This window comes from Leptopilina heterotoma, unplaced genomic scaffold, assembly GCF_015476425.1.
Source record: "Leptopilina heterotoma isolate Lh14 unplaced genomic scaffold, ASM1547642v1 Lhet_135, whole genome shotgun sequence".
In the NCBI taxonomy this organism is placed as follows: Eukaryota; Metazoa; Arthropoda; class Insecta; order Hymenoptera; family Figitidae; genus Leptopilina; species Leptopilina heterotoma.
The window spans coordinates 3525805-3553167 of NW_025110854.1; the positions used below are offsets into that span (position 1 = coordinate 3525805).

Genomic DNA, 27363 nt, shown 5'->3' on the forward strand with positions numbered 1-27363 from the left:
ATTGCCGGTTGATTGCTCTTCCACTGAGCTACAGAGGTCCACCTCCAACAAATTTTCATAGCCTTATCGACTCAATAGTCAAGATGGTTCGCATTCTTCTGCATATTAATTTTGAATTTTCCCAGAATTTTTCACGAAACAATTATCAACTCATTAATAAGTTCCTTCACTAAACGTGAAGCTGAAACCTACCATATCGACCAAGTTTCAAATTCTAGAAGTACCGGTATCTAAACCTAGACGTCACCGCCAAATCAATAAATAATTAAAAAATTAATTTAAAGCTATGAAAAAATGTGAGACTAACTCTGCTGGGGCTCGAAACCCAGGACCTATCAATTGCCGGTTGATTGCTCTTCCACTGAGCTACAGAGGACCAAGTTGGAGGTGGACCTCTGTAGCTCAGTGGAAGAGCAATCAACCGGCAATTGATAGGTCCTGGGTTTCGAGCCCCAGCAGAGTTAGTCTCACATTTTTTCATAGCTTTAAATTAATTTTTTAATTATTTATTGATTTGGCGGTGACGTCTAGGTTTAGATACCGGTACTTCTAGAATTTGAAACTTGGTCGATATGGTAGGTTTCAGCTTCACGTTTAGTGAAGGAACTTATTAATGAGTTGATAATTGTTTCGTGAAAAATTCTGGAAAAATTCAAAAATAATTGGTTATTAATATTGGTCCAATCTTTGTAGTCAATGAATAACCAAGACCTATTTTATTTGCCTTGGCAGCCAATAGTGTTCCAATATTGGCTGCCAATGCTTGGAAAAGTCGTGATCATCCCAAGACTCTAGCAATAATAATCCAATATTGGTTGCCAATGTTTAACCAAGAAAAAAACTGTTAGCAGCCAATATTGGTCAATTATTTAGCCAATGGTGACCATTGGCAATTTCCCATTGGGTATAAGAAGAGAGTCCTGTATCCCTAGACTTAAATACAAGTATATGTACACGGAAAAAATTTATTCAGGAATCATTCCTGAATTAGTTCAAGAACGGTGGATATGAGAAAAAGTCGACAATAATACTTTTACTTTAAGTGAAATAGTTAAAAACATTCTAGAATTATTCCTGACCTTAAAAGGAAAGATTTAAATATTAGATACAGTATAGTAGAAATAGGATATGCTAATGGTAAGATCAAGACAGAGTTTGAAAAAATTAATAATGGTTCTGGATTTTTCGAGAAAATCACATTATTTTGAAAAAGATTTCTAGTGTTACCAAACAGTAACAATCACTGCTTGTTGTGCCTGAAAAATTCCTGAACTCTAAACGAAAATTGGAGTTATAATAAAATTAAAATTAATTAAATTAATTAAAAAACTTTCAAAATTTCCTATTTTAGTTTTTTAAAAATTTCTCTAAAATATATTTACAACAATGTATACTAATAGATTTACCTGATGTACAATACTTGTAATTATAATTAATTTCGATTATCTATATTTTTTAGTACCTATAATTTTCAATTCTAAATATTTCGTGATAAAACCTTCTTTAAAAACTGACCTTGATATTTAAAAATTTTTTCTTCTTTTTAGAAACAAATTATTTTTAAAATTTATCTTGTTGTTAACAAAACAAAGCAATGTGTACATGATATTTTAAACTAGTTGATCCGTAAATCTTAGCGACTTTTTCTCATATCCACCGTTCTTGAACTAATTCAGGAATGTTCCCTGAATAAATTTTTTCCGTGTATAATCTTTGTCTGATTAGAAATGATTTAATTACGAGTCTTTTTGAGTTGTAGTTTAATTTATCTTTTGACAAATTTTTGTCATGTGTTAATTAACCCCTTATAGCAGTGTAGTCAAAATAAGGTTTTCGTGCCACAAATGTGCTAAATTTTTTTTTAAGATTTGATATCATTATGCAAAATGGTGACCGAAATATTTTAGTTTACGGATTTGACTAAGAATGCTCACTTGGGGCCTTTGGAGTCGCTGAATTCGAATATTTGGTTAAAATTTTATAATTCAAAATGGCGACCAAAAAAATTTTAAAGTTTATGAATCTGTATGAAAATACTTACTCAGGGGTTTTTAGAATTGCTGAATCCGAAACGTTGATCAAAATTGATATTAGATCCTCTACTTTAAGTTTTAAAAACTAATTTCAGAAATACGTTATCGGCGACCCCAAAAAACCCGAGTGAACATTTTCAGCCTGATTCCGTTAACTTTAAATTTTTTAGTCGACGTTTTGGAGCCGCCATTTTGAATTTTTTAATTTCGACCAAATATTCGAATTCAGTGACCCAAAAAACCTCCAGTGTGATCGTTTTCAGCCAAATTCAATAACTTTTAAGTTGAAAATTAAATATTAAATTAAACATTTTTTTCGTTTGCCGTTTTGGAGCCACCATTTAAAATTTTTAAATTTTGACTAAAGATTTGGATTTGAAGTCCTCAAAAACTCCCAAATGAACATTTTCAGATAAATTCGTAAACTTCAAAAAATGTTTGGTAGACATTTTGAAGCCGCTGTTTTGAATTTTTCAATTTTGATCAAAGATTCGGATTCAGCGACCCTAAAAACTTTAGAATAGTCGTTGACATTTATATTTAATTTATTACAGTGATTTTCCTTTTAGATGCCGCTATAGCGGTCATACACATTGGTGGCACGAATTACTTTTGCTTCTATAGACGTCAAACACAGTGAAGGGGTTAATTGGTCATTAATATTGGTCCAATCTTTGTAACCATTGAATAACCAAAGGCTTAGAAAATCCGGCATTTGCCTCGGCAGCCAATAGTGATCCAATATTAGCTGTCAATGTTTGGCAATGTCGTCATCATTCTAAGCCTTGAAATAGTGGTCCAACATTGGTTGCCATTATTAGACCAATATTAGAACTGTTGGCTCCCCAATTCGGCTAATTGCTTAGCCAATGCTAACTATTGCCAATTTCTCATTGGGTTGTATATTAGCATGATGTAACTCGTTGAATTTAAAAAATGTTTTAAATTTATTTAAAGAAATTTTTTAAATAAACTTTGATACTTGCGAGAAATTTGGCAACGAAGGAAAGAACGTTACTGTTGATTGTTCGCCATTCGACATTTGGCCAACATGATTTAACATAAATGCAGGGTTTACTTGAGCCTAGGGGCATGTAATTATATTTTCCATCCATTGTACCAGTTCCTCTCGGTTGAGTACGACTCTCGTATGCCAGATTTGTTTCCATTGTTTCTTCCTCTGAAAAAGTAAATGATTATTTTTTTGTCCACGGAGAAAAAAAATTTCTATTTCAAAATTTCCATTACCGTTAAATTTATTGACAATTATTTTTACACTCACATCACATAAAAAGTTTCATTTTGATTATTAACTTTACGAATTAAAATAAATTTAGTAGTAATTTTCGTGTTTCTATTTTTTTCATTTGGAGTTTTATTGGAAAAAGGGGAGAAAAGCAATTAAATATTAAACGAACCTTCGGATTCATCACTTTCATTTAAAATGCATCGTTCATGAGAAAATTGTTGGTTTCCTGAATTTCCTAGATTGATTTCGAAGCTAATAAATTTTGACTTGAATCGAATTCGATCTATCATGCAAACGTCGTAGATTATACCAACCAAAAGATATTGCTCGGTATTCCAGAAATTTTTCTGTCAACATAGAAAATTAATATTTGCTTTTAAATTTATTTATTACTAATAACTATTAAGAGATATTAAATAATAAAAACAATAATAAATAATAATAAATAATAAAAAATTTTGTTACAATTTTAATAATAATAAAAATATATAAATAACTTTTTATATATCCTATGGTAAAAGTGATTAAACCTTGGGTCAATCAATGTATTTTATATACTGTACAAGATAGTTATAATAGTTTAATAATTAAAGAAAAGTTTCCAAACAAAAAGTTGAGAAAATGTCATTTTCTGCAATTTTTGGTTTTTACAATACCTAACACATTTTTAAAGTAAGTTACTTATATATTAAAAACCGAAAAAATACAAAAATTTTGCTGTTTTTTGAATTTTTTAATGAAATTTATTTTTATACATTTTCATAAAAAATGAGATCTTGGATTTATACGATTTTGAGTAGTGTTTAATTCCGGTAAATTTCCACGTTTCATGACCCCCTGATGTCAAAAGATCGGTTTTTAGAGAAGTGTTTTTTACGGATTAAAACTGTCATCGATTTAATATAAAAAAGATTTAGCATCTATTGTAGAGGAATGTACTCATGAACTACTATTGCATGAGTTTCATGCTATTTCTGTACTATATTCATTCAACGGATAATTTTTTTCTAAATCTGAAAAATCGATAAGTATACCGCATCTGAGCTTATAAACAATGACTTATTATTATTATTATTATTATTATTATTATTATTATTATTATTATCAGTATTATTATCAGTATTCATTAAGCTCTGGGGCGCGTTGGATAGCTCTGCAGTGTTCCAGAAAATCTATTCTAGAAAAAAAAGTAGAAGGGATATGGGCATGTATTTTTTTCTTAGAAGAAAACTAAGATACTAAAGTCACTTTTCTGTTGAATTAATAGTTAAATAGTGTAAAAAGCTCGAAGTAAAACAACAAAAAGTTAAAAGCTGTTCATAACGTCCCGGTCTCCCGTATCCCTATTGAAAATCCCCATATGGGAAACCACATGGGATCCTATGTCAAAAACCATGTAAAACCCTACTTCCATGAAGGAAACCACGTGGTTTACCATGTGGTTTCCCATGTCAAACCATATGGGAAATTGAGACAGGATTTTAGTTAGGAATAGAAATGGGAAATTTAAACAGTTCATCTATGCATAAAACCATATCAAATCCCACATGTTTTTCCCAGTCAAATCCTAAACCGAATCCCATGTGAAAAACAGTATCATTTATTTATAATTATTTTCCCAAGTCAATCCCCAAGTGAAAAACAGTATCATTTATTTATAATTATTTTCCCATGTCAAATCCTAAACCAAATCCCATGTGAAAAACATTATCCGCCTTATTGAATATCCCCACGTAGGAAACCACATGGAATCCTACGTGGTATTCCACATGGTTTCCTTAGTAATGATAAAAATTACTGTCGCTCCTATACTTTCACCGCTAGGTGGCGAAAGTGACTTCTCTCACTGTTGAGACGACTCTGGAAGTATATAAAAGCTGAGAACCTGTAGCAGAGAGGACGTGTTTCAAATGATCGTTTTTTTACTTTTTTGATGACTTGTAACACTAATACTATTTATTATTTAATTTTTTATTAAATAATTTTTAATCCTTTGAAAATTTCTTCATTGGATCTTTAATAAAATACTATGTGATATCTCATATTAAATCCTAGGTGAGATCTTGCATGAAATCCTATGTCAATTCCCATATAAAATCCTATGTGAAATCCCTTGTAAAATTCCAAGTGGATTCCCATGTAGGGATATTCAATAAGGCGGATAATGTTTTTCACATGGGATTTGGTTTAGGATTTGACATGGGAAAATAATTATAAATAAATGATACTGTTTTTCACTTGGGGATTGACTTGGGAAAATAATTATAAATAAATGATACTGTTTTTCACATGGGATTCGGTTTAGGATTTGACTGGGAAAAACATGTGGGATTTGATATGGTTTTATGCATAGATGAACTGTTCAAATTCCCCATGTCTATTCCTAACTAAAATCCTGTCTCAATTTCCCATATGGTTTGACATGGGAAACCACATGGTAAACCACGTGGTTTCCTTCATGGAAGTAGGGTTTTACATGGTTTTTGACATAGGATCCCATGTGGTTTCCCATGTGGTTTCCCATATGGGGATTTTCAATAGGGATATGCGCTATGAGTCATTCAGGTTTGTAGAGTAGTCCATTAGCTCATTTCGAGCCGCAACAAAAATTACCCCAGGTTTTTTTTGTATAAAAAATAAGAAACCAATTTCTTTTCAGCTTCTATTATTATTTTATTATTATACTCTTATTAGAGAACAATAGTAATAATATTATTGATAACTTAATAATAATAATGTCTACTTAGTGACTATGACCCAAAGGTTACTTTCGGTCCTGCGAGAGATACATCGTCCATCGAGGTCCGAGCTTACCAGACACTGGATATCATAGAGGTCGCATCAATGCTTTAACAATGCCATAACGTCTATGTAACCAATGGAGTATGTAACCTTCTTTAGTATTTCAAACAAAAGAAAATCTAAATCAGTGGAGATTTGTGTTGTCGGCAGAATTTTGTCCAGAACACTGCATTTTTTCCCACTGTGAAACGGTTCAGGGCCCGTCTTGGACAGATGGTAGTAGTACCTTGTTAAGGCCCGATTGTCCGTCAAAACGGAAAAAACATCAAGTATGAGCTATTATTATAAAAACAAGGAAAAGTACCTGCGGGGTAATGCTTCGACTAAATTTCTCACTAGTTCCGAGCATCAATCAGTTAACGCTAGAATGGTGGCCAGTGGCCCATGGATGCAGGAGGGTAACAACACGTTGGGAGCACCAACGTAGACAAGGTGGAGAGTCGAGGAAGTACAAGCAGTGTAACAACTCAAGTTTTTAACGCTGTAGTGTTAAGAAATGATATCTTGGAAGGTTAGAAGTAGAAGAGTCCTGAGTTGACTAAAACTTCAAAGAAGAGGATGGATGGAAGACCTCCAAAAAAGGTTAATGACCAAACAAAGAAGAAAGGAAGGCCACAAAAAAGATCAGCAAGGATCGTTAAGGTGGCTGAAGGTTTGACGGTCGCAGCAGTTCTGAGAAAGATCCATGAGAAGGTAAATCCAGAGAATAGCCATACAATTTGTGGGGAAGCTAGATCCACCTAGAAGGGAGACCTCTTTATCAAACTTGCAGGTTCTTCTGATAAGGAGACGTTCACCAAGGAGGTGACAAGAGTAATTGAGGACCTAGGTAAAGTACAGATTGTGGACCGGCCAACTACTTTGGAGATCCGCGATCTGGATTGTCTTACAAAGCCAGAAGATGTCCAGGATGCCCTGGATAGGGGTTCGGTAATGCCAGTAGAAAGCAGAAAAGTAACGCTCCTAGAACCTAATAAGTGAGGTGTAAAGCTCGCTATTGTAGTAACCACACAGAGAGATGCAGAAAAGCTGGAACATCTTGGCCACATAAGAGTTGGCTTTTTGTCTTGTTTAGTGAAGAAGATAATTATGGTCGTAAAGTGCTATTACGGCTATATATCGATAGGAAAAGAATGTAAATCGGTAGATAGGTCAGCTGCGTGCTTCAAGTGCGGGGAAGCCGACCACAAGATAGCTGATTGTTAGAAGAGCCCATGTTACTTTTTATGCGATGAGAAGTTCGACGGGAAGGTGAAAACTAACGTCGCCCACGTCGAAGGGTCAGGAAGCTGTAAAGTCTTCAGAACTGCCTTAGAAGAAGCAAAGAAGTTTTTTTCCTGGACGCGAAGAAAATAGGTCCAGATAACAAGAGCGGCACGACAGGGTCGCGCAAGCGACAAAATGGAAGCATTCATTGTGAAGTCCAAGACCGGAAGCATATATTCGCAGACGCGAATATATGAGCGTGGAGAATATATCCGTTTATGCGCGCGGAGAATAAATTTATGCTTCCCGGTGTACACAAGGTCATGAAAGGTCCAGTATAAAGGGTTTTTAGCATGGTAGTATCGATACAAGTTCTTGGCGTTTAAATCCAACGGCAATAGGTATATTCATGCATGAATCAATTTGTAGCCAATTGATTCTCTATAAAAGATTTTAATGTTTTCATAACTTTTCCAATTAATGCTACTCGGTTGTAAAGGTTATGTTAACTACCCTTGCAGAGTGCAAAAAAAATAATAATTATTATTAATGATTATTATTAAAAGATGTATTTTGGTGTTGACCAGAATAAATTGTAGTGAAAACCGTAAAATAGTGTTTGTTTTCGCTGGTCCTTTATTTAGAAAATTTCAATATCCGAGCTTTCGTCTTTCTATGAAAGACCTCATCAGGTTATATCAAATCAACCTAAAAGATTTTTTACAAATTAAAAAAGAAACAAAATAAAAAACATGTAAAACAAAAGTGAAAATAAGTTCAAACATAATCATTTTCTCCTTATAAAGAGATCACAAAGAGTTCTCACCATGTCAACATAAAACAAAAAAGTCACAGACACACAAAAATTAAAACATAATCTCAAAACGCATATAGAAAAACAATAAAACGACATTAAACCAGCATTAGACAGCATTGTGGTCTACATTTCTGGAAATTATTATTTTCCAAAAAACAATCATTTTTGCCAGCTGTCAAAGAAACGTTATAACCTCAAAACCATGAGTGCTCATTTACAATGCCTAAATTCTAAGGTGCCATTCACATGTCGTCGAAACTTAAAGTTCTATTCACGCGAAGTCAAAAATCTTTAAAGATTTATCATAAAAAACTTTTTTAAATATTTACTAATTTAAAAACAATTATAAGGTCATATCGGATATTAGATTAAAATATAAATCACTAAGGTTATTTATGTCGGTTCGTTTGTTTATAGAATTACTAAATTTGACAATATAAAACATTTTTTTAAAAAGTTATTATTTATTTGTTTATATACCCGTCTGAAGCCTATAATCTTGGCTATTCAAGTGTTTTTACAACCGTAGAATTTTCTTAAAACTATTCTTATTACTTAATACGAAATTTTGCGTCTACAGAACGTCTTGAAATTAGGAAAACTCGCATTTGCCTGAAATACCCGTCTAATGGCTTTTCTCGACAGAGGAGAAGAAGACTGAAGAAAACCTCTCCTGAGTACAACTGGTTTATCAACAGTGGAGTTCTAATGGTGTGTACCGGACAAGAATCGACAGTGCACATCATTATACCTTGACGTCAAACTCCCGCTTTTACGAAAGTAGTGAGAAAACACAGGGCTATAGCGATAGTCTAAGCGCGGTCATCAAGTACTAACTCGCTGTACTCAGGTCTGCTTAACCTCGACGATCGCAAGCCACGGAGTCTCCCACCGTGATATACCATCGGTAATGAATATTATTATACTGATGTCGATTTCGAAATTTCTTAGAATCAATTATTTTTATTAATTTTCCAGTATGGTATATATATGTCGTAGGCAAATAGAAGAATTCGTCATTTAGCTAAATGCCTAGGCAATTAGCTAAACGGCGCCGAATAGACAAATGAGCTTCATTATAACTGTTATTCGTCTATTCGCCTGGAAGGATTAGGCAATTAGCTAACTGGCTAGGCATTTAGCTATTCGACAAACGCAGTTTAGGCAAATAGAAGAAAATGATATGTTGAAAAAATATTTTCATTTATTGAAATATTGGAACGTGTTATTTGCATTATTTTCCGTTAAATATGAGCTATAAATTGTAAACAGAAGATTGAAAGAAAATAAGTTTAATATTTTAATAAAAACTACACGGAAAAAGTAAATTTAGCAGATTTTACAGAACTGTTACGAAGTAGTGGATACAGATTTTTACGAAACTGAGTTTTATAAAATGTAAGGAATGTTTCAGGATAAAGTATAGAACTTTCGTAGTTTATACTAAATATTTTTGAAGTTTATCCGGAAATATTCCTTACATTTTACAAAACTCAGTTTCGTAAAAAGCTGTATCCGCGACTCCGTAACAGTTTCGTAAAATCTGCTAAATTTATTTTTTCCGTGTACAAAAATACACATCGTGATAAATTGTAAACAATAATCGAAACAAAATAAATTTAATAGCTTTATTAAATGTTAGAGAGGAACATGTAAGAACGAAATTTTATTTAGTATAATAATACTTCTCTTACTCTCTAGAGTGTTTCAAGTCAGGAACACTATGCATTTATGCAACTCGCGCTGTCATCAGAGCCAAACTCGTAATAATAAATAAAATAACAAATATTTCAATAAATGAAAATATTTGTTCAATATATCATTTTCTTCTATTTGCCTAAACTGCGTTTGTCGAATAGCTAAATGCCTAGCCAGTTAGCTTATTGCCTAATCCTTCCAGGCGAATAGACGAATAACAGTAATAATGAAGCTCGTTTGTCTATTCGGCGCCGTTTAGCTAATTGCCTAGGCATTTAGCTAAATGACGAATTCTTCTATTTGCCTACGATATATATATATATATATATATATATATATATATATATATATATATATACATATATATATATATATATATAGACATGAGGGACAATTATTCTGCGGATGTATGTTTGCGTCACCGTTTTTTGTGGACTATTTTTATTTTTAACAAATAATTCAAATATTGTATTTTTTTAAAACTTATTTTAACACTTTGAAATAATTATTCTACAATAAAAATAAAGCCATTAGCATGTATAAAGTTTACATTTTACCAAAAATTTGTATAATAATTTGAAAATTATATTTATATCCTGAATATTTTTTGCTTTTTTTAAAAGAAGAAATTTGTTTATCATAATAAGAAAGCAAAATGGTCATGAAATGAACAACTTGTTATTAGTATTATTATTATTTTCGACGATAAAACGAAAAACAGTAAAACAAATTTAATTTCGAATAACGGATAAAATGTAAAGGAAACAAGAATGACTCCAAGGTTATATAAATACAATGATCATTTAATGGAAATTAATTGAATGTTATGGGAATTTGCGCGTACGCACCAACATATATTAGGCATGTGTGTATAGTTATTTAGTAAAGTTTGTGGTTTAGATGACTAAGTGGAACGTTAAGTGCGAGATGTACCCAAAATTGGTCATAAATTTTCAGTTCCAATAAGTTCGTATCTTATATTGGATTCGGATACCAAACTCTCGTAACTCAAAGTTTAATGGCGAACTTTGGTACATGTATTATGTATGTATATATACATATGGGCAATTCCACGTAAGATTTAGGTCGACCTCTTAAAATCGGCCTAAAATATTTTTTTTCTATTCTGTATCGAAAAAAAACAGATACGTATTTTTTTATTTTTGTTTAATTGTCCAAATTTTCGAGTTATGAATTTTCGAAATTTTGGACTTTTAATTGTAGACCTATATTCAGTAGCTTATAAGTCCGAAAATATTAAATTTAGGAAAAAGTTGTCAAAGTATGAAAGTTTCAGTTTTCTCTCGACTTTTCGGAAATGTAAACAAAAAATTTTGTTTTTAATTTTTTATTAAAAAAAACTTTTTTTTATAAACAAATTAATTTTTTTTAACTTTGGGTCGGATTTTTTTCTATTTTTTTAAAATTTATTTATACCTTATAATATAAAGAAGATTTTCCAAAATGTCCCGAAATGGGCCTGATGTGTTAAATGAGTTTTAAAACATTTTCAAAAATCACTTGCAATTATCACAGTGGGATTTTTTTACAATTAACATTTTAAAACTGTCTACAGCGTATAATTTTAAATCTATTTAAGTGTTTTTTGTTTTAAATCGAAGGATCTACGCTGTAGACAGTTTTAAAAAGTTAATATTGTAAAAAAAATCCCACTGTGATGCTTGCAAGTGATTTTTGAAAATGTTTTAAAACTCATTTAACACATCAGGCCCATTTCGGGACATTTTGGAAAATCTTTTCTATATTATTAGGTATAAATAAATTTTAAAAAAATGAAAAAAAATCCGGCCCAAAGTTAAAAAAAATTAATTTGTTTATAAAAAAAAAATTTTTTTAATAAAAAATTAAAAGAAAAATTTTTTGTTCATATTTCCTAAAAGTCGAAAGAAAACTAAAACTTTCATTTTTTGACAACTTTTTCCTAAACTCAATATTTTCGGACTTATAAGCTACTGAATATAGGTCTACAATCAAAAGTCCAAAATTTCGAAAATTCATAACTCGAAATTTTTGACAATTAAACAAAAATAAAAAAATACGTATCTGTTTTTTTCAATACAGAATAGAAAAAAAATATTTTTGGCCGATTTTAAGAGGTCGACCTAAATCTCACGTGAAATTGCCCATATATATATATATCTGTATACACACTGGTTTATTGAATTTTTTAAATAGTTACATTGCCAAGGGAAATCTTCGTGTTAGTGTGGGCAACTTCCTCCATTATAATTTAATTTTCTTAATCAAAACTTAATTGCCAACTAGCATTGTTGTTGTATAAAGTCCTTTATAGAAATTGTTTATAAAATTTGTAATTCTATACAAGACCCAGGCATTACTTTTAATTTTAATGAATATATACATTCAAACTGACTTCTTTTGTAGGTAATTAATTTCAAGTTAATGTGAAATTTAATCAATGAATTAATAAAATTAATAATGCAATTGATTATTAACGAAGTAAGTAAAATTAGTAAAATGATAAAGTAATTCATTAATTGAAACTTGATTTATGAATCAATTAATAATTGATCGTTATTTCATAATAAAAACACATGCCTGCATGGTTTTCTTATTTTTTATATTGGAGAGTGGTTTCCAATGTAATTTTTTTCCTTGAACACAATCCCGGTACTCAAAATGACCTAACACATCAGAATTTTGAGGAAAGTGGGAGTAAAGATATATGTGGACGTCCACATGAAAAGGGCCCATTTTGGCACTATTGGAGTTATCTATATGGGCGTATTTATTTGTCTTGACAGTTCACGTTCACGCACGAAATTGTCGGAATCGAGTCGCAACTTATTGACAGCGCATGCGCATCATAGGAATTGGGACTTACAAATTTCAGTTGGCTGCTACATCCAACTCGTTGGAAACCGTATCCAACTAAATAGATATAATGACTAATCATAAGAATAAATTTAAAATTGTCACTGGAACCAACGCCGTTTATTCATAAATGATTTAACATAGATATAACAGCTAATTTCCTTCTATCCAATAAAAATTGGATGTATTATCCAACCTTTTTTTTGCAAGCACATCTTAGGGTTTCGTGGCATACAAAAATAAAATAAATAATTAACTGTCGAGAAAATTACAATAATTTTTCAGAAATATATCCATAAAAAATGTAAAAATAAAAACAGTTATTATGTAACTGCTTAAAATGGTTATTATGGTTACCATTTTCATAACAACGGTTGCTATATGTAGTAACCATATTCATAGCAACCGTTGCTATAACGGTTTCGGCCCTTTGCCACGAAACCCTAAGAAACGTGTTTTTAGGGATTTTCAAAATGTCTTTCCTCTTTAACCTGACATGTTAAAGACATTTAGACCCATATGCACAAGACCAACAAAAATTACAGGATTTTGAAAAAAGTAGGGTAAAATCCCCAAAAACTCGTTTTATTGGCTTCTTTTCTTAAAATTCTGACGTGATAGGCAATTTTAGGATCCGAGATCGTATTTAGAGAGCAAAAATATATTAGAAATAATAATAAAAAATATCTTGGAATCCCTAAAAACATGTTTTTGGAATATTTACCCACATTTTTTTCAAAATTTAGTTTTATTTTGTCCTAAAAATCTGGAACTTAAGGGGAGGTTCTCATTGCGGAGGACAAAATAAACACAAACTTAAACAATTTTTTGTGAAAAACGGCTATGACTTAGCGATGTAGTTTTTTTCTAAATAAAGATACATTCTTGAACTTTTAAAACATATATTTCATTTTCAAAAAAATGCAAAATGGCGGCCAATATGGCGCATCTAGAAAATAATGTTTTTTTAAATAGGGAAAACGGTGGGCATTCTACACTGCGCAATTTTGAGTCTAAAACAAAAACTCGAAATTTTTTATAAAGATGACATCCTAAAGAATAGGTTATACCTATAAAATAGTTAAAGTACAACTACACTTTAGAATTTAAAAATAATTTTTTTTTTTTAATGTATTTTTTAACTCCTTATGACTTTAGAAAACACCTCCTAAAGTATTTATAACCAATTGTAAAAAATAAAAGTAAATTTTTCAAAAAATATTCAATTAATGTAAAAAGTCATTGACAAATTAAGTAAGTCTTTAAGGGGATGGTAGGGTCCAGCCTTTTGTTACGACCAGTAAAAACATTGGTGCTAATGTATGTAACAGTGTCTGAAATAAAAAAAAATGGTGGGGTTTCAATTTTCAAAAGAATTTTAGGTAATTTATGGATGGCCTCTAACGATACATATAAGTTTAAACGCGTTTTTCTCAAAATAACGTTTTCTCAAATTGCGGACAGTTTATCTCTGAATCTACTGAACCGATTTTAATAAATAATAACTCGTTTTGTTTGTTAGCATGTCCTGTGTGAGAATTTACCAAAAAATTGTCAAAAAATTAAAAAAAAACATTTTTGCAGACTAGAAAAATACTGAAAAACATAGTGTATTTTGACAAAAATTATTGAAACATCTGCTTTTTTTTATTTTAGTGGATTTTTAATTATTGGTAGTAGATTTCTATGCAAGACACCTTACTTTATAAAAATCAATTTGGATTTTTTGTTTCCGATTTGTCAATCTTGAGATAAACTGTCCGCAATTGGACAACTAACTTTTTTGAGTTTCGATCTGAATGCTGTCTGCAGATTATGATATTAAATAAAAATTAAAAACAAACCATTATTTTTATTCTCCAAATATGTACTAATATAGGCAAAAAAGTTTTTTAAATATTTATAATAAAAGACCTAAGAAAATTTTTTTTTAAATTTGGTCTTTTAAGAGCCTTTTAAAGTGTAGTAGTACCTTGAAAAGTTAACAAAAGGACAAAATGGCGGACACATTTTTTAAAAAACTTCGTTTTTGCATTATTTTTCCATATTTTATCTCTTGTAAAAATCTCTATTGTTAACAATTTTATCATATTATAAGTATAACCCCAGTAGAATTTAGTTACCTTTAATTAGCCGCAAACTCCAAGGTGATTGATTAAATAGTTTAGACGCTACAATGCCCACCAGTTTGAAAAATCTTGTTTCGAGAAAAACGCGCTCTCTAAAACTGAATCAGTAAAATTTGACTAAGAATCAGTGACTCCCCAGTGAGAAATTTCTCACCGGTCCAATATCGGTCCAATATTGGGAGCCAAGAGACCGATCATCGGTCCAATAAAGGCTCCCAATATTGGACCAATATGGGCTGATGCTTGGGATGTAACGGCATCGCCAATCATCGGTTGTCAATATTGGTCCAATATTGGCCGAATATTGGCAACCAAGAGAAAAAAATTTTTTAAAAAAAATTTTTTTTAATTAAATAATAATAATAAAAAATTAATGTTTATAATTTTTGTTTAATATATTTATTTGTTTAATTATTTATTTTTAATAATTCATGTAAATAATAAATAATTTATTATTTATAAATTATAATTATTTAAAAATGCAGCAGCTATTAGAAAATAGCATTCTGCAAAAAAATTCTATCATTGAAAAATCTATGATAGGCGAGAGAAATCCGCGTCTTTAAATAGATTCGCAGATGATAGACAAGAGATATCCGCGTCATTAAACGGATTCGCAGATATACTCTGGTCTCGCGACGAATCTCTCGATACTTATATACACTGGAGTCGCCGTGTCAGTTGCGAGAACGGTTACAGCGTCCCTCTTGCGGCAGAGATAAGAATTGTCACGTAAACTGCGGGTATAATAAGGCGGTCGGTAAAGCGATTTAGCAGTTTACGTGACAATTCTTATCTCTGCCGCAAGAGGGACGCTGTAACCGTTCTCGCAACTGACACGGCGACTCCAGTGTATATAAGTATCGAGAGATTCGTCGCGAGACCAGAGTATATCTGCGAATCCGTTTAATGACGCGGATATCTCTTGTCTATCATCTGCGAATCTATTTAAAGACGCGGACTTCTCTCGCCTATCATTGATTTTTCAATGATAGAATTTTTTTGCAGAATGCTATTTTCTAATAGCTGCTGCATTTTTAAATAATTATAATTTATAAATAATAAATTATTTATTATTTACATGAATTATTAAAAATAAATAATTAAACAAATAAATATATTAAACAAAAATTATAAACATTAATTTTTTATTATTATTATTTAATTAAATAAAATTTATTTAAAAAAATTTTTTTCTCTTGGTTGCCAATATTCGGCCAATATTGGACCAATATTGACAACCGATGATTGGCGATGCCGTTACATCCCAAGCATCAGCCCATATTGGTCCAATATTGGGAGTCAATCGGCGTCCAGCACGGCAACCAATATTGGACCGATATTGGACCGATTAAAGTCTATTGGCAATTTCTCACTGGGTCTATTCTCGCGATTTGAATCAGTAAAATTTCACTGAAGATCAGTTAAAAATGATTAAAATTTCAGTCATTTTTCACTAATTGGACAATTAAAAAATAACTGAAATTTTCAATACGTGTGACAGAAATTTTCAGTAGTTTTGCTTCCTCGTGAGGAAGCTTTGTAGTCGTTTAATTTGCAAAATTTTTAAAAATCCTGTTAACAAATTTTCTTCTATATAGGACTATGTTATATAAGACCCTGAACAATTGTCCGGATGTATGTATGGATGTGTGTATGTGTGTATGTGTGTGTGTATGTGTGTGTGGATCTCGATTTTTGTGAACACGATAACTCGAAGAGGTTTTAACGAATTTGGCTAAAATTTACCAGGTATATTTATCATAAAAATATCTCGAAATGGATTGATAGGCTTTAAAAAATTCTAAAAAAAAAATTTTTTTAAGTTGGTTATTGAAGTTAATATATAATAAAATCTTATTCTTTGCACCAAGACGGATCGATTGGTATATACTAGAACCAAAACGGCGCGCGTCGCGCGCCCAATCCTAGTCATTTGTGACAAAAGAAAATCTTAAATTAAGAACATAACAATTATGCAAAATTATTTTACTAATTGTGTTCATAATATGTAAATTACAAAGTAAAAACACTACAGATTTTTTTCATCAGTTTATTATAACTTTTATTATATCTTTACTAATATTATATACTACCGGTCAAAATTGAGAGACCACCCATTGTCAGGTGAATAAAAAACAGTTTAAAACATAAAATGTATGGAAAATAAAATTTTTTTCTGTCTTTTTTTGAATGATGTTACAATTTTAAAAAGCGTAAGATTTTTCAAAAGTCATATGGCCAATATTTTATTTAGATATTTTTAAAAAATCGTCATTTTCAATGTTTTACAAGAACTTTAATTACTTCTAAAATAATGAATGCTTTTTACTGATCTTATGCTTATTTTAAAAGTGATTTTCTAAAGAATAAAAATAACTTATAGGCATTAACGTATAATTTTTTTTCTTAGAAGATGCATGTCGTCAAAGTTAGATAATAAAATTCCAGAACTTTAAAATAATTTTTTTTTCTAAAAATAGGGGAGAGTGGGGCAAGACGGGGTACCGGCCTTATTTAACAAACGAATTAACCAATCGCGATTATATTTTACATAATACCGCACCGAGACGATAGTTTCTTGTTTACAAAACCTAAAAGCCATGAGAACAAATCTTTTATCTGTTTTACTAAAAAAACTGTTTTTGACGATTTTTTTGTCATTTTTTCACTTTTTTTAGGAGGTGTTTATTACTTAATAATAACAGTTAATGGACTGTATAAATTTTTTTCTAACTGTCAAGGGTTACAGAAGAAGGGAAGCATATATGTTTTTTTTTGTTGAATCGTAAATTGTAGTAATTAATCGTTTTATTCAATTTCGTAGGTGCAGGCAAGATGGGGTAGGGGAGAGTGGGGCAAGACGGGGTTCACAAATTAAGCAAAAAAAAGAGAAATAAGAGAAGTTAAGAAAACTACTAAAATCAAGACTGAATAAAATAAGAGTGACCAAAAAGAAAAAAGCTTGACAGGTTTAATCATCAATTAGCGATGGTAAAGTGGAAAATACACCTTGTCTCTATTGTAATGGTTATTATTTAGACTCAAATGAAGGCTGGGCTGCTTTTGTTTGTCTGCGGCCAATGGGCTCACTGCAGTTATGCATGAAGATGAAGATACAACCTTTACTTGTGAAATTTGTCGACAGAAATAGGTTGCTTTCTTAAGTACCCCATCTTACCCCTACAGGTACCCCATCTTACCCGCCGGTGGGGCAAGATGGGGAGATTTGCAATTTTTTCAATATTATTAATTATAAGCTTTTTTAAGTAACACATGGCCATTGAACGCCTTTTTTACGAAATACTGATTCCCAAAGATGATAATTAAAAATAATAATAAAGTATATATTCGATAATTTTCGTTTTTTTGCGCTTTAAACCTTAAGTACCCCGTCTTGCCCCACTCTCCCCTATTCTAGAAAATATATCAAATATGATTTGGTGTAGATTTTTTAAGGTAGTTTAATAAAAACATGTTTGTATTTTAAAAATTATTTTTCTGTTAATAAGATTGTTTAAAAGATTTTAATTTTTTAATCTGAGTTTGACAACCTGCATTTTCTAAGAAAAAAATTACACGTTAATGCCTATAAGTATTTCTCATTCTGTAGAAAATCACCTTTAAAATAAGCCTAAAATCATTAAAAGCGTTAATTATTTTAGATGTTATTAAAATTTCTGTAAAACATTGAAAATGACGATTTTTTAAAAGTATCTAAATAAAATATTGGACAAATGACTAATGAAAGATCTTGTTCGATTCAAAATTTTGTCATCTTTTAAAACATAAAAAAATTCAGTTTCACTACATTATATAATTTAAAATATTTTTCATTCACCTGAAAATGGATGGTCTCCAAATTTTGACCGGTAGTGTATATTATATTTTTATTACAGTTTGTTTTAATTTTTCTTTTCAATTTTTGTCTGGCACGATAATTTATATGATTTTCTGCTTACATCCTTGGAAAGTTTTAAATAAAGGATTTGTTTCCTTTACACTATCATGTATTTTTGCTATTATGGGAATTAGAGCAACGATATTTTCTAAAATAACAGATTCGGTGTTATCATCATTTGAATCAATAACTTGACTAAACAAATTTTTATGCTTAAGTAATACTTTTCTATATTATTTTTGACCTTGTACACTGCTTTTTATAAAAGGATTTTTTGGATTTGAGTATTGCACAATATTGTTGCGATTTTGAAGGATTGTTAATTTTCTTTGCACTATTTAAAATTCTTCCACACAGAATTTGTTGATAAATAATTTTATTAGGGTTAATTTTTCTACATAGGAGTTCTTCAACTGAATGAAAGACACTTCCAATCATACTTAACAATTAAACGTGGATTGATATAATAGAATTTTTTCTTCCGGAAAACGGCTTAAATGAATGGTTTTAAAAATTAACTTTAAATGATTCCTCAAATGACAATAATCATAATAAGGAGTGTTTGGTATTTCATTAAAAAAAAGATGTTGCAAATGCTATTGCAAATAGTCCACAGTCAACACTGCCTAACGGTTGTTGATGAACTTTTGAAACAACCACTGGTGGTTTAAATGGATATTATTTAATTAAATAGTTCATTTGATCCTCATTTAAAGAGTCTTTGTTAAAACTGTCAAAAATAAAAAGTCTGGTTTCATCATAATAAGTGTAAATGTAGTGGCCAGATTGAGCTTTTAAAAATTTATTCATATGATTTTTATTCAACATTGCATTTTTATAGTCTATTATATTATAATTTTTATCACTTAAGCTAATTCTTTTTTATTGGACATGGGTTTATTTCGTAAAGTTGACAGATATGATGGATATTACTTTTAAATAAATAACGTCCTTTTTGGATTTGATGTAATTTTTGTTTAAAGTAAATCCATGATCTAAATGAATAAAAATAATTCATTTATAAGCTTTCGCTCGCTGACATCTTACATCTAAATTAAATTTTCTAAATCCAAACAACCAAAACACAGTGCCGGATTAAAGCCAGTAGTAGCCTGGGGCATAATAATTTTTGAGGCCCTATGCCACTTGAATTAACTAAAATATATATTAACTTTTTGTAAAGATTTTGTTTTGCCTCATTAATTAAAACACAATGTATTATAATTTTATTTTTATACATTAAATTGAAATTTTATTCATTTTTCACTGATTGGGCAATTAAAAATGAAATGAAATTTTTAATATGCATGACAGAAATTTGCAATAATTTTTTGTTGTACAATCAGTAAAAAATCACTGATATTTCTGTAAATTTCAACCGATTTGTAGTAAAACTCCACTGATTCAATTCGCGAGAATAAAGTCAGTGATTCTTACTAAAATTTCACTAATCTTCAGTAGAATTTCACTGATTCAGATTTAGAGAATAAATGAAACATTTTAAAAATATATAACGAAAATATTAAAGTTATATAACAATTGAAATGAAGGGCAAAACATGTTCATTTCAGATAGTTTTCCAAGTTTGATATGAACACGAAAATCCTAAATGCAATAAAAATATTTAAAAAAATTCACGTTATTTATGCGAATACACAATATACATCAAACTTCAGAGCACACATTTTATGCATATCAGTAGAGCAAAATTTAAAATTTTAAAAAGTATCCAATTTTAAAAATTAACAATAAAAATATACGTCTGAGGTTTGATCAAGCCTTTTTATAAAAATGACATTTTTGTATATACTGTGTTTATTTTTATTTAACAATTTGGTGGCCCCCTAAAAAGTGAGGCCAAGGACAATGGCCCCTTCTGTCCTCCCCTTAATCCGGCACTGACAAAACATCATAAATACAATTAACGTCCTTTTTATTCAAAAGAAAGAAAGATGAAATTTTTTAATACAATTTAATTAAAAATTTATCCAATATCCATTACCAATTTCTACTTTAGTGTTATTTAACATCTATTTCCAATTAATACAATTTTAAATTGAAAAATGTTAATGAATTTTCATTTTAGATATCTGTAGACAATTTTGTATCATAGAAAAAATGTATAAGAACTGCACAAAAATAAAATTTTATATTGTTTAAATAACTAATTTCAATCTCTTCTGTACTAAAAATATTTGTTTGCTCTATCTATATAAATTGAAAAAAATTTAGAATTTATTATATGGAAATAACTTACAGTTCACTGATTGTTGGATGAAAAAACCCAATATTGATTAACATATCTTTAAACGACATCTGTTTTGTATCCACTACCGACATTAAAAAAATGTCTTTCTTTCCGGAATATACATTGGGCACACTGCAAAAAGAGGTGTCTTATTTTGAGACGTTTTTAGTGTTTTAGACAGTAAGATCGTCTCAAAATAAGACACCTCTTTTTGCAGTGCATTCTCTGTAAAATGGACTTTCCTCTCTGCCCAAGATAAGTTTAAACATAAAAAACCATTCTTTTTGAAAAATTACAGCTTGAGATATGTAATTACTTTTTCCGTATGGCTTTTATAATTCAAAAATTTTATATGACAACATAGCGTCATAAATAAATAAATGTTAACAAACAACAAGTTGTTCATTTCATGATCATTTAGCTTCCTCAATATAACATATACCAATTGTTTAATTTTTTATTTGGGAATAATTATTTTAAACTGTTAAGATAAAATTTCAAAATTTCAATTTTTTGTGAAAAATAAAAATATTGATTAATTCTATAAATATTGATAAAAAATGTACTTTATATACATAAAACGATTCATTTTCATGTCAAGAATGCAATTTTGACAAAAATCAACAAAAATTTTAACAATGAAAAAAGTTATTTAAAAAAATACAACAATCGATTTTTTTCAAAAATTATATAACAAAATTTTTTTTAGATATTTTTGAAAATCCTTCTGTCTGATTTTAGGTATTTGTGACCGTACTACACCTATCAAATTTTATTAAAATATGTCAAAACGTGTAAGAAAAAATTTGTCCATAAGAATCGGTGACGTACACACACATCTAATCTAATCTAATCTAACAACCGAGATCGAGCTGGATTTTCATCAAGAGGGGAAAGTAAGCACCTAGGTTATAAAACCCATTGTACCAGACTCCAGCTCGCTCGTTTATAGCAACCCATTAGAGTCCTGTTCTTCTCCAGAAGTCCAGTATCTCTTCTATCGATAGGTTGCTCACCTGTTTAGGGTCAATAATTGCTTGACCCCAACTAGCTAGCCTGATCCTAGCTAGCGCTATGCATTCAGATAATATGTAAGTCAAAGTTTCGTTACTCTCCCCACACAGTCTGCACATAGGTGAAACTTGTCTGCCTATTTTATGCTGATGGTAATTCAATAGTCCATGACCCGTAAATAGACGAACTACGGTTCTAACTCTGATCTTATCGAGTTTTAGGAGATCGCTCGCTCGCCTCTTGTTGAGTGCTAGCCCCAACAGAGTTTTCCCTTGCCTTCCCACCCTAACGTTCGCCCAATACTTCTCATGTTCCTTTTGACCCTATCTTTCTATGGCTCCCTTAACCAAGCACGACATTATTGCCACTGCTGGTTCAGGACCTATAAATTCTGTCTCGAAACCGATTTTCGCCAAGACGTCTACTCTTTCATTACCCTTGATTCCCGAGTGACCCGGTACCCAAATCAATGAAAGTTTATTTGCTGAACCCAACTTATCTAGAACGCTGCGGCATTCCCAGACGAGTTTTGATTCTATTGTGGGATTTTTCAGAGCCCCCAAGGGCGCCTGACTATCCACACAGACCTCTGTCTGCCAGACCGTGGCATATTGTCCTAGTGACTCAGCCACTTTAATGCAGCCAGTTTTTCGATAGATTCCGAAGCCTGCACCGCAGTCCATCTTGGAGCCGTCTGTATACCAGACTTCGTCCCCAAATGGAAAACCTTTCTTCCAGTCCATTCTAGAAGGTGTAATGATCTTAAAGCGGGGTTTAAATTACACCCTCTTGATCATTCTATCTTGCACCATACTTAATTCTAGTATTGATAGAATTGAGCGTGGAAATTTGGTGTGTATACCACTAACCTTCCACCTTCCCTGCGCGGTTAACCTGCTCATAGTAAGAGCCGCCTTTTTCACCGCGGCAATATGCAGAGGTACTTCGGCTAGCATGAATCCCAACGCAGCTGTTGGCGTGGTTCTCATAGCTCCCGTAATACCCCTGAAAATCATTGCTTGCAGTTGGTCCAGTTTCTCTTTAACCGTTGTCAGTTGAGTCCTAGACCACTAAACAACCACCGCGTGAAGAAACCTGGGTTTTAAGATCATCTGATAGAGCCAGTTGACCATATTAGGGCTTAGTCCCCACGATGACCCTATTGCCCTTCTACACGCTCAAAAAGCAGTACAGAACCTTTTATACTGATATTCAAAATGTTCCTTCCAAATCAACTTTTTATCCAGGATTACTCCCAGATACTTAGCAGATTCAAAAAAAGAAATTTCTTTTCTATAAAATATCGGTTTCTTCAAACTCGGTACCTTATATTTTCTTGTGAAAACTACTATATTCGTTTTCTCTGGGTTTACAGAAAGTCCAGTCAGATTGCACCAATCCTTGACAATCTTAAGTGCACGTTCCGTAAGTTCTAAGAGGGTCTCAATTGAGTGCCCTCTTATAATTATAAGGAAGTCATCCGCATAACTTTGCGTATAATATCCCTGGTTATTGAGGTTTCTAATTAACTCATCTGCCACTAAGCACCACAATAAAGGAGAGAGGACTCCTCCTTGTGGGCACCCTTTTGAGACAAGGCCTGTTACCTTAGCCTCACCATACTTCGCTTCAAGGGCCCTTTCTCGAAGCATGCTGATGATCCACTTAACTAGCGGCTCGGGCACACCTCGCATCCTGGCTGCCCTACAGATAGCTTTGCTAGAGGTGTTAGGGAAGGCACCTTCGATATCAAGAAAGGTACCAACCGCATAGCCACCACTGCTGATTTGTCCCTCTATTCTACCTGCTGCTGAATGGAGGGCTGTTTCTACTGAGAAGCCTGCTCTATATGCATGCTGTCCCTGATGTAGGGGATGATCTCTAAGACATTCCTGCCTAATAAAATTATCCACCAGTTTCTCTAACGTCTTTAATATAAAAGAAGTTTAGCTGATTGGCCTGAAGTCCTTCGCCGCAGTATACCCTGACCGACCGGCCTTCGGAATAAACACAACCCTCGTCTTTTTCTAAGACTCCGGTGTGTAACCAAGAGCTATACACGCTCTCATAATTTTACACAGGGGTACTCTAATACACTCCAATCCGTTTTGCAAAAGAACCGGATATATACCGTCCCCCCTGAAGCCTTAAATGGTTTAAAAGTGCTTATTGCCCAATCAATCCCTTCCGGAGTTACGACCCTGGCTGCTAGTTTCCAGTGTTTCCGATATACTCGGTTCCTGCCTGGTCCTATGCCATGGCTGTTCTCCAAACCTTCTCTAAAGTCCGGGAAGTTTACCTCCATTAGATGCTTTATACACTCCCTTTTATCCTAGGCATACTGCCCATTAGGCAGCTTAATAGTAGTTAATTTTGCCATTGGGTCTCGAGCTAGTACTTTATGAAGTCTTGATGCTTCTGGTACCCTCTCGATTCCCTCGCAAAAACTTCTCCAGCTGACACTCTTTGTCCTCTCTACTTCTTTCTTGTAAGAATCGCGAGCGGTATGATATTCATCCCATGCTCGCTGATGCCAACGTTTCTTGGCTTTATTAAAAACCTTTCTTACTGTTTTTCTATGTTCCTCCAAACGGGGGGTCCACCACTTACTACCCCTATTGAAGCCCATTTTCTTAACTACACAGTTCCTTTCAAAGGAGCAGATAATAGAATCTCGCAGGTATTCCGCGAGGTCTTGAGGTCTTCAATATATAAAGCCCAGTCAGTACTCCTGGGATTACGTACCCACTCCTGTTCGCGATCCTTTGATTCCAATCTAAACGTCATAAGCCTGTGGTCCGAGAGGGAATCTTCATCAGACACCCTTCAGTCCCTCACGCCACCACACAAATACTTGGAACAGATCGTAATATCCAACACCTCTTTTCTGTTAACAGTAACGAAAGTTGGCTCATTACCCTGATTTAAAATATCTAAATCTGTATCTATCAGAAAATCTAAAAGTCTTCTGCCTCTGTCGTTAATGTCAGTGCTGCCCCATACGACATGGTGCGCATTGGCATCACAACCTATTATCAAAGGGAGACCTTGCCGTTGACAGTAATCTACTAACTTATCTACCTCTGTAGGTGATGCGGGGTCATCCCCCGATCCCGGAAAATATGCGGAAGCTACTACAACATCCCTTTTATTTCCGTTCTTTTCTAGGAACTTAGCCTTAACAACAACTAAGTCCCTGGTAGTTAATTCCAATAGAGGGAAAGCATCTAGACCTTTATAGATCAGACAAGCCCTTGGAACTGGTTCCTGTGGTGAACTAACTAGCACCCCACAGCCACTTAGATCTCTAATCTTACCCTTGTAAACCCAAGGTTCTTGAACAAAGGCTTCAGCTGCCTGCATCCTTGCAAAGTTCCTGGCTAGAATCGCCGAAGCGCCTTTACAATGATGTAAGTTAATCTGCATACAGTGGATCCCGGAAGCAGCCATATTTAAGACTGACTCACGGTCCCCTCTGTCGCGTCCACACCTTGATCGCCAGCATCGTGATCCCCCAAAAAAGGCTCTTCGACACTCACGTGTGTGGTTTTATTTTTATTAATTTCTGTAGTATCAATTATGGTCCCACGAGAAAAGAGGAAAGAAAGGTCAATCCTTAAAGAGCCTCTATTTAAAGAAATGGCTAAATTACATCTGAAAGTTCGCCTGGTATCTCAGAGTCTCGTTCAAGATACCTTCATTCGAGCCCCACCCCGGGGACAGGTCGTCCAGAAGACGGGCCCTTCCTGTAACACAACCGTTCCCGAGCTTTACGGTTTACGGTTAATTGTGCTCAGCGAAGGTCGTCCCCCGTCCAACCCCCTCCCCACGGAAGAACATGACGGATTTGTTAACCCTAGTATCATTCATTCATGGACACGAGTTCATCACGGATTAGGTGGCAGAGACTCGCGCCTCAATCGCCATGGCACAGACAACGTAACCATGGAAGAGTTTCTTCTTAGTCAGACTTCCACCAGTAGGAAGTCTTCGGAATGGACCCGCGGTTAAGCCTCTGTCCATCCCGTCTCTCTTGATATCCCTCTAAATCCCCATGCCCTTGGACACTGCCCAGCGAAACACAGAAGATTCGGTTTCTGTAGCGGCCGACCCATTTTAAAGGGTTCACCCCCTCAGTCTCCACGAGAGATATCGAGAAGTAGCCTCCCACTGGGTAAAAGCCCCTCTTGCACCTCCCACCAACGGCAAGGTCTTGAAACCCCTAGGGAGGGTACACACACACATACACGGAAAAAAATTAGTTTGCTATTATATGGATAGCTAATTTTTATTTATTACAGCTTATAATTAGCTGTTTTAGCAAAACAATTTAGCTATTTTAGCTAATTATTAGCTGCCTTAGCTAACAATAATTGCTATCCATATAATAGCAATTAAGGTTAGCTAAGGTAGCTAAAAATTAGCTGAAATAGCTAACTATTTTTCTCCGTGTACATACACACATAAATCTGTATTTATGTGTGTATGTGTGTATTTATGTGTTGTTCCTCTCGACGAATTATATATACTACACTTGAAAATTTGTAAACATAGTTGATTCTAAAAAATTCGGAAATCGATATCTCTATAAGGCTTTCTTTAAGAGGAAGCAAAATAAATAGATTGTTTCAAAGTTACGAATCTGAAATCACTTTTTAGAAAATCGAAATGGCGGATCCAATATGGAGGACAAATTATCATATTTTATTAGATTAAACATTTAAGAATAAGTTTTTACAATTGAAAAGTTTTATTATAAATATTTTATTATAGAAATAAATACTAAAAGTAGTCAAGTTTTTAGAAAAGCGACAAAAATTAGATTTTTTAAAAATTGTAGTTTTTGTAATTTTTAATATTTTTAACTAATATTTTACATTTGTACAATAAAATTAAAATATATTCTATACTGCAGTTTGTAAAAAAAGCATTATAATTATTAAAACTTAAGACAATTACTTTTATGTGATCACTGATTACGAATCTGCCCCCACAGCACCAAAACTTTTCTAAAAATTTATTAAATATTTACTTGCAATGTTCAGAATATGTAATTGCAATGTTTATTGAAAGTTGTGTAAAGATTTAAATGTCCCGATTAAATAAATGTTTAGCGCGAAACTTTCCTGAACATTCATTTAATCGGGACATTTAAATCTTTACACAATTTTCACTAAACTTTTCAGTTAAATATGCCGAATATTGCAAGTAAATATTTAATAAAATTTTAGGAAAGTTTCGGTGCTGTGAAATAATTTTTTAGAAATAAAAAATTGGACAAGTGCGAGTTGTACTCGCACTGCAATGGCGGGTTCCGTACACAAATATTAAAACAATACTTGCAACATTGATCGGTAATTAGTAGAATTAAAATAAACAATTATAAAAATATGTTAAAATCATTTGATAA

General features: G+C 32.4%; 1 protein-coding gene and 1 non-coding gene across 2 annotated transcripts in view; one reads left to right on the forward strand and one right to left on the reverse strand.

Moving 5' to 3' along the window:
• LOC122497640 (otoferlin-like) overlaps positions 1 to 27363 on the reverse strand; it is a 202637-nt gene that overhangs the window by 153572 nt on the left and 21702 nt on the right. Inside the window, exons 8-9 of the mRNA XM_043604881.1 lie at positions 3452 to 3629; positions 3008 to 3213 (exon numbers count right to left, since the gene is read on the reverse strand). Coding sequence (XP_043460816.1) covers positions 3008 to 3213; positions 3452 to 3629 — 384 coding nt within the window. The remainder of the gene's footprint in view (positions 1 to 3007; positions 3214 to 3451; positions 3630 to 27363) is intronic.
• Positions 391 to 464, forward strand: Trnaa-ggc. Its single transcript has one exon. It is a non-coding gene; the product is annotated as a tRNA-Ala (tRNA).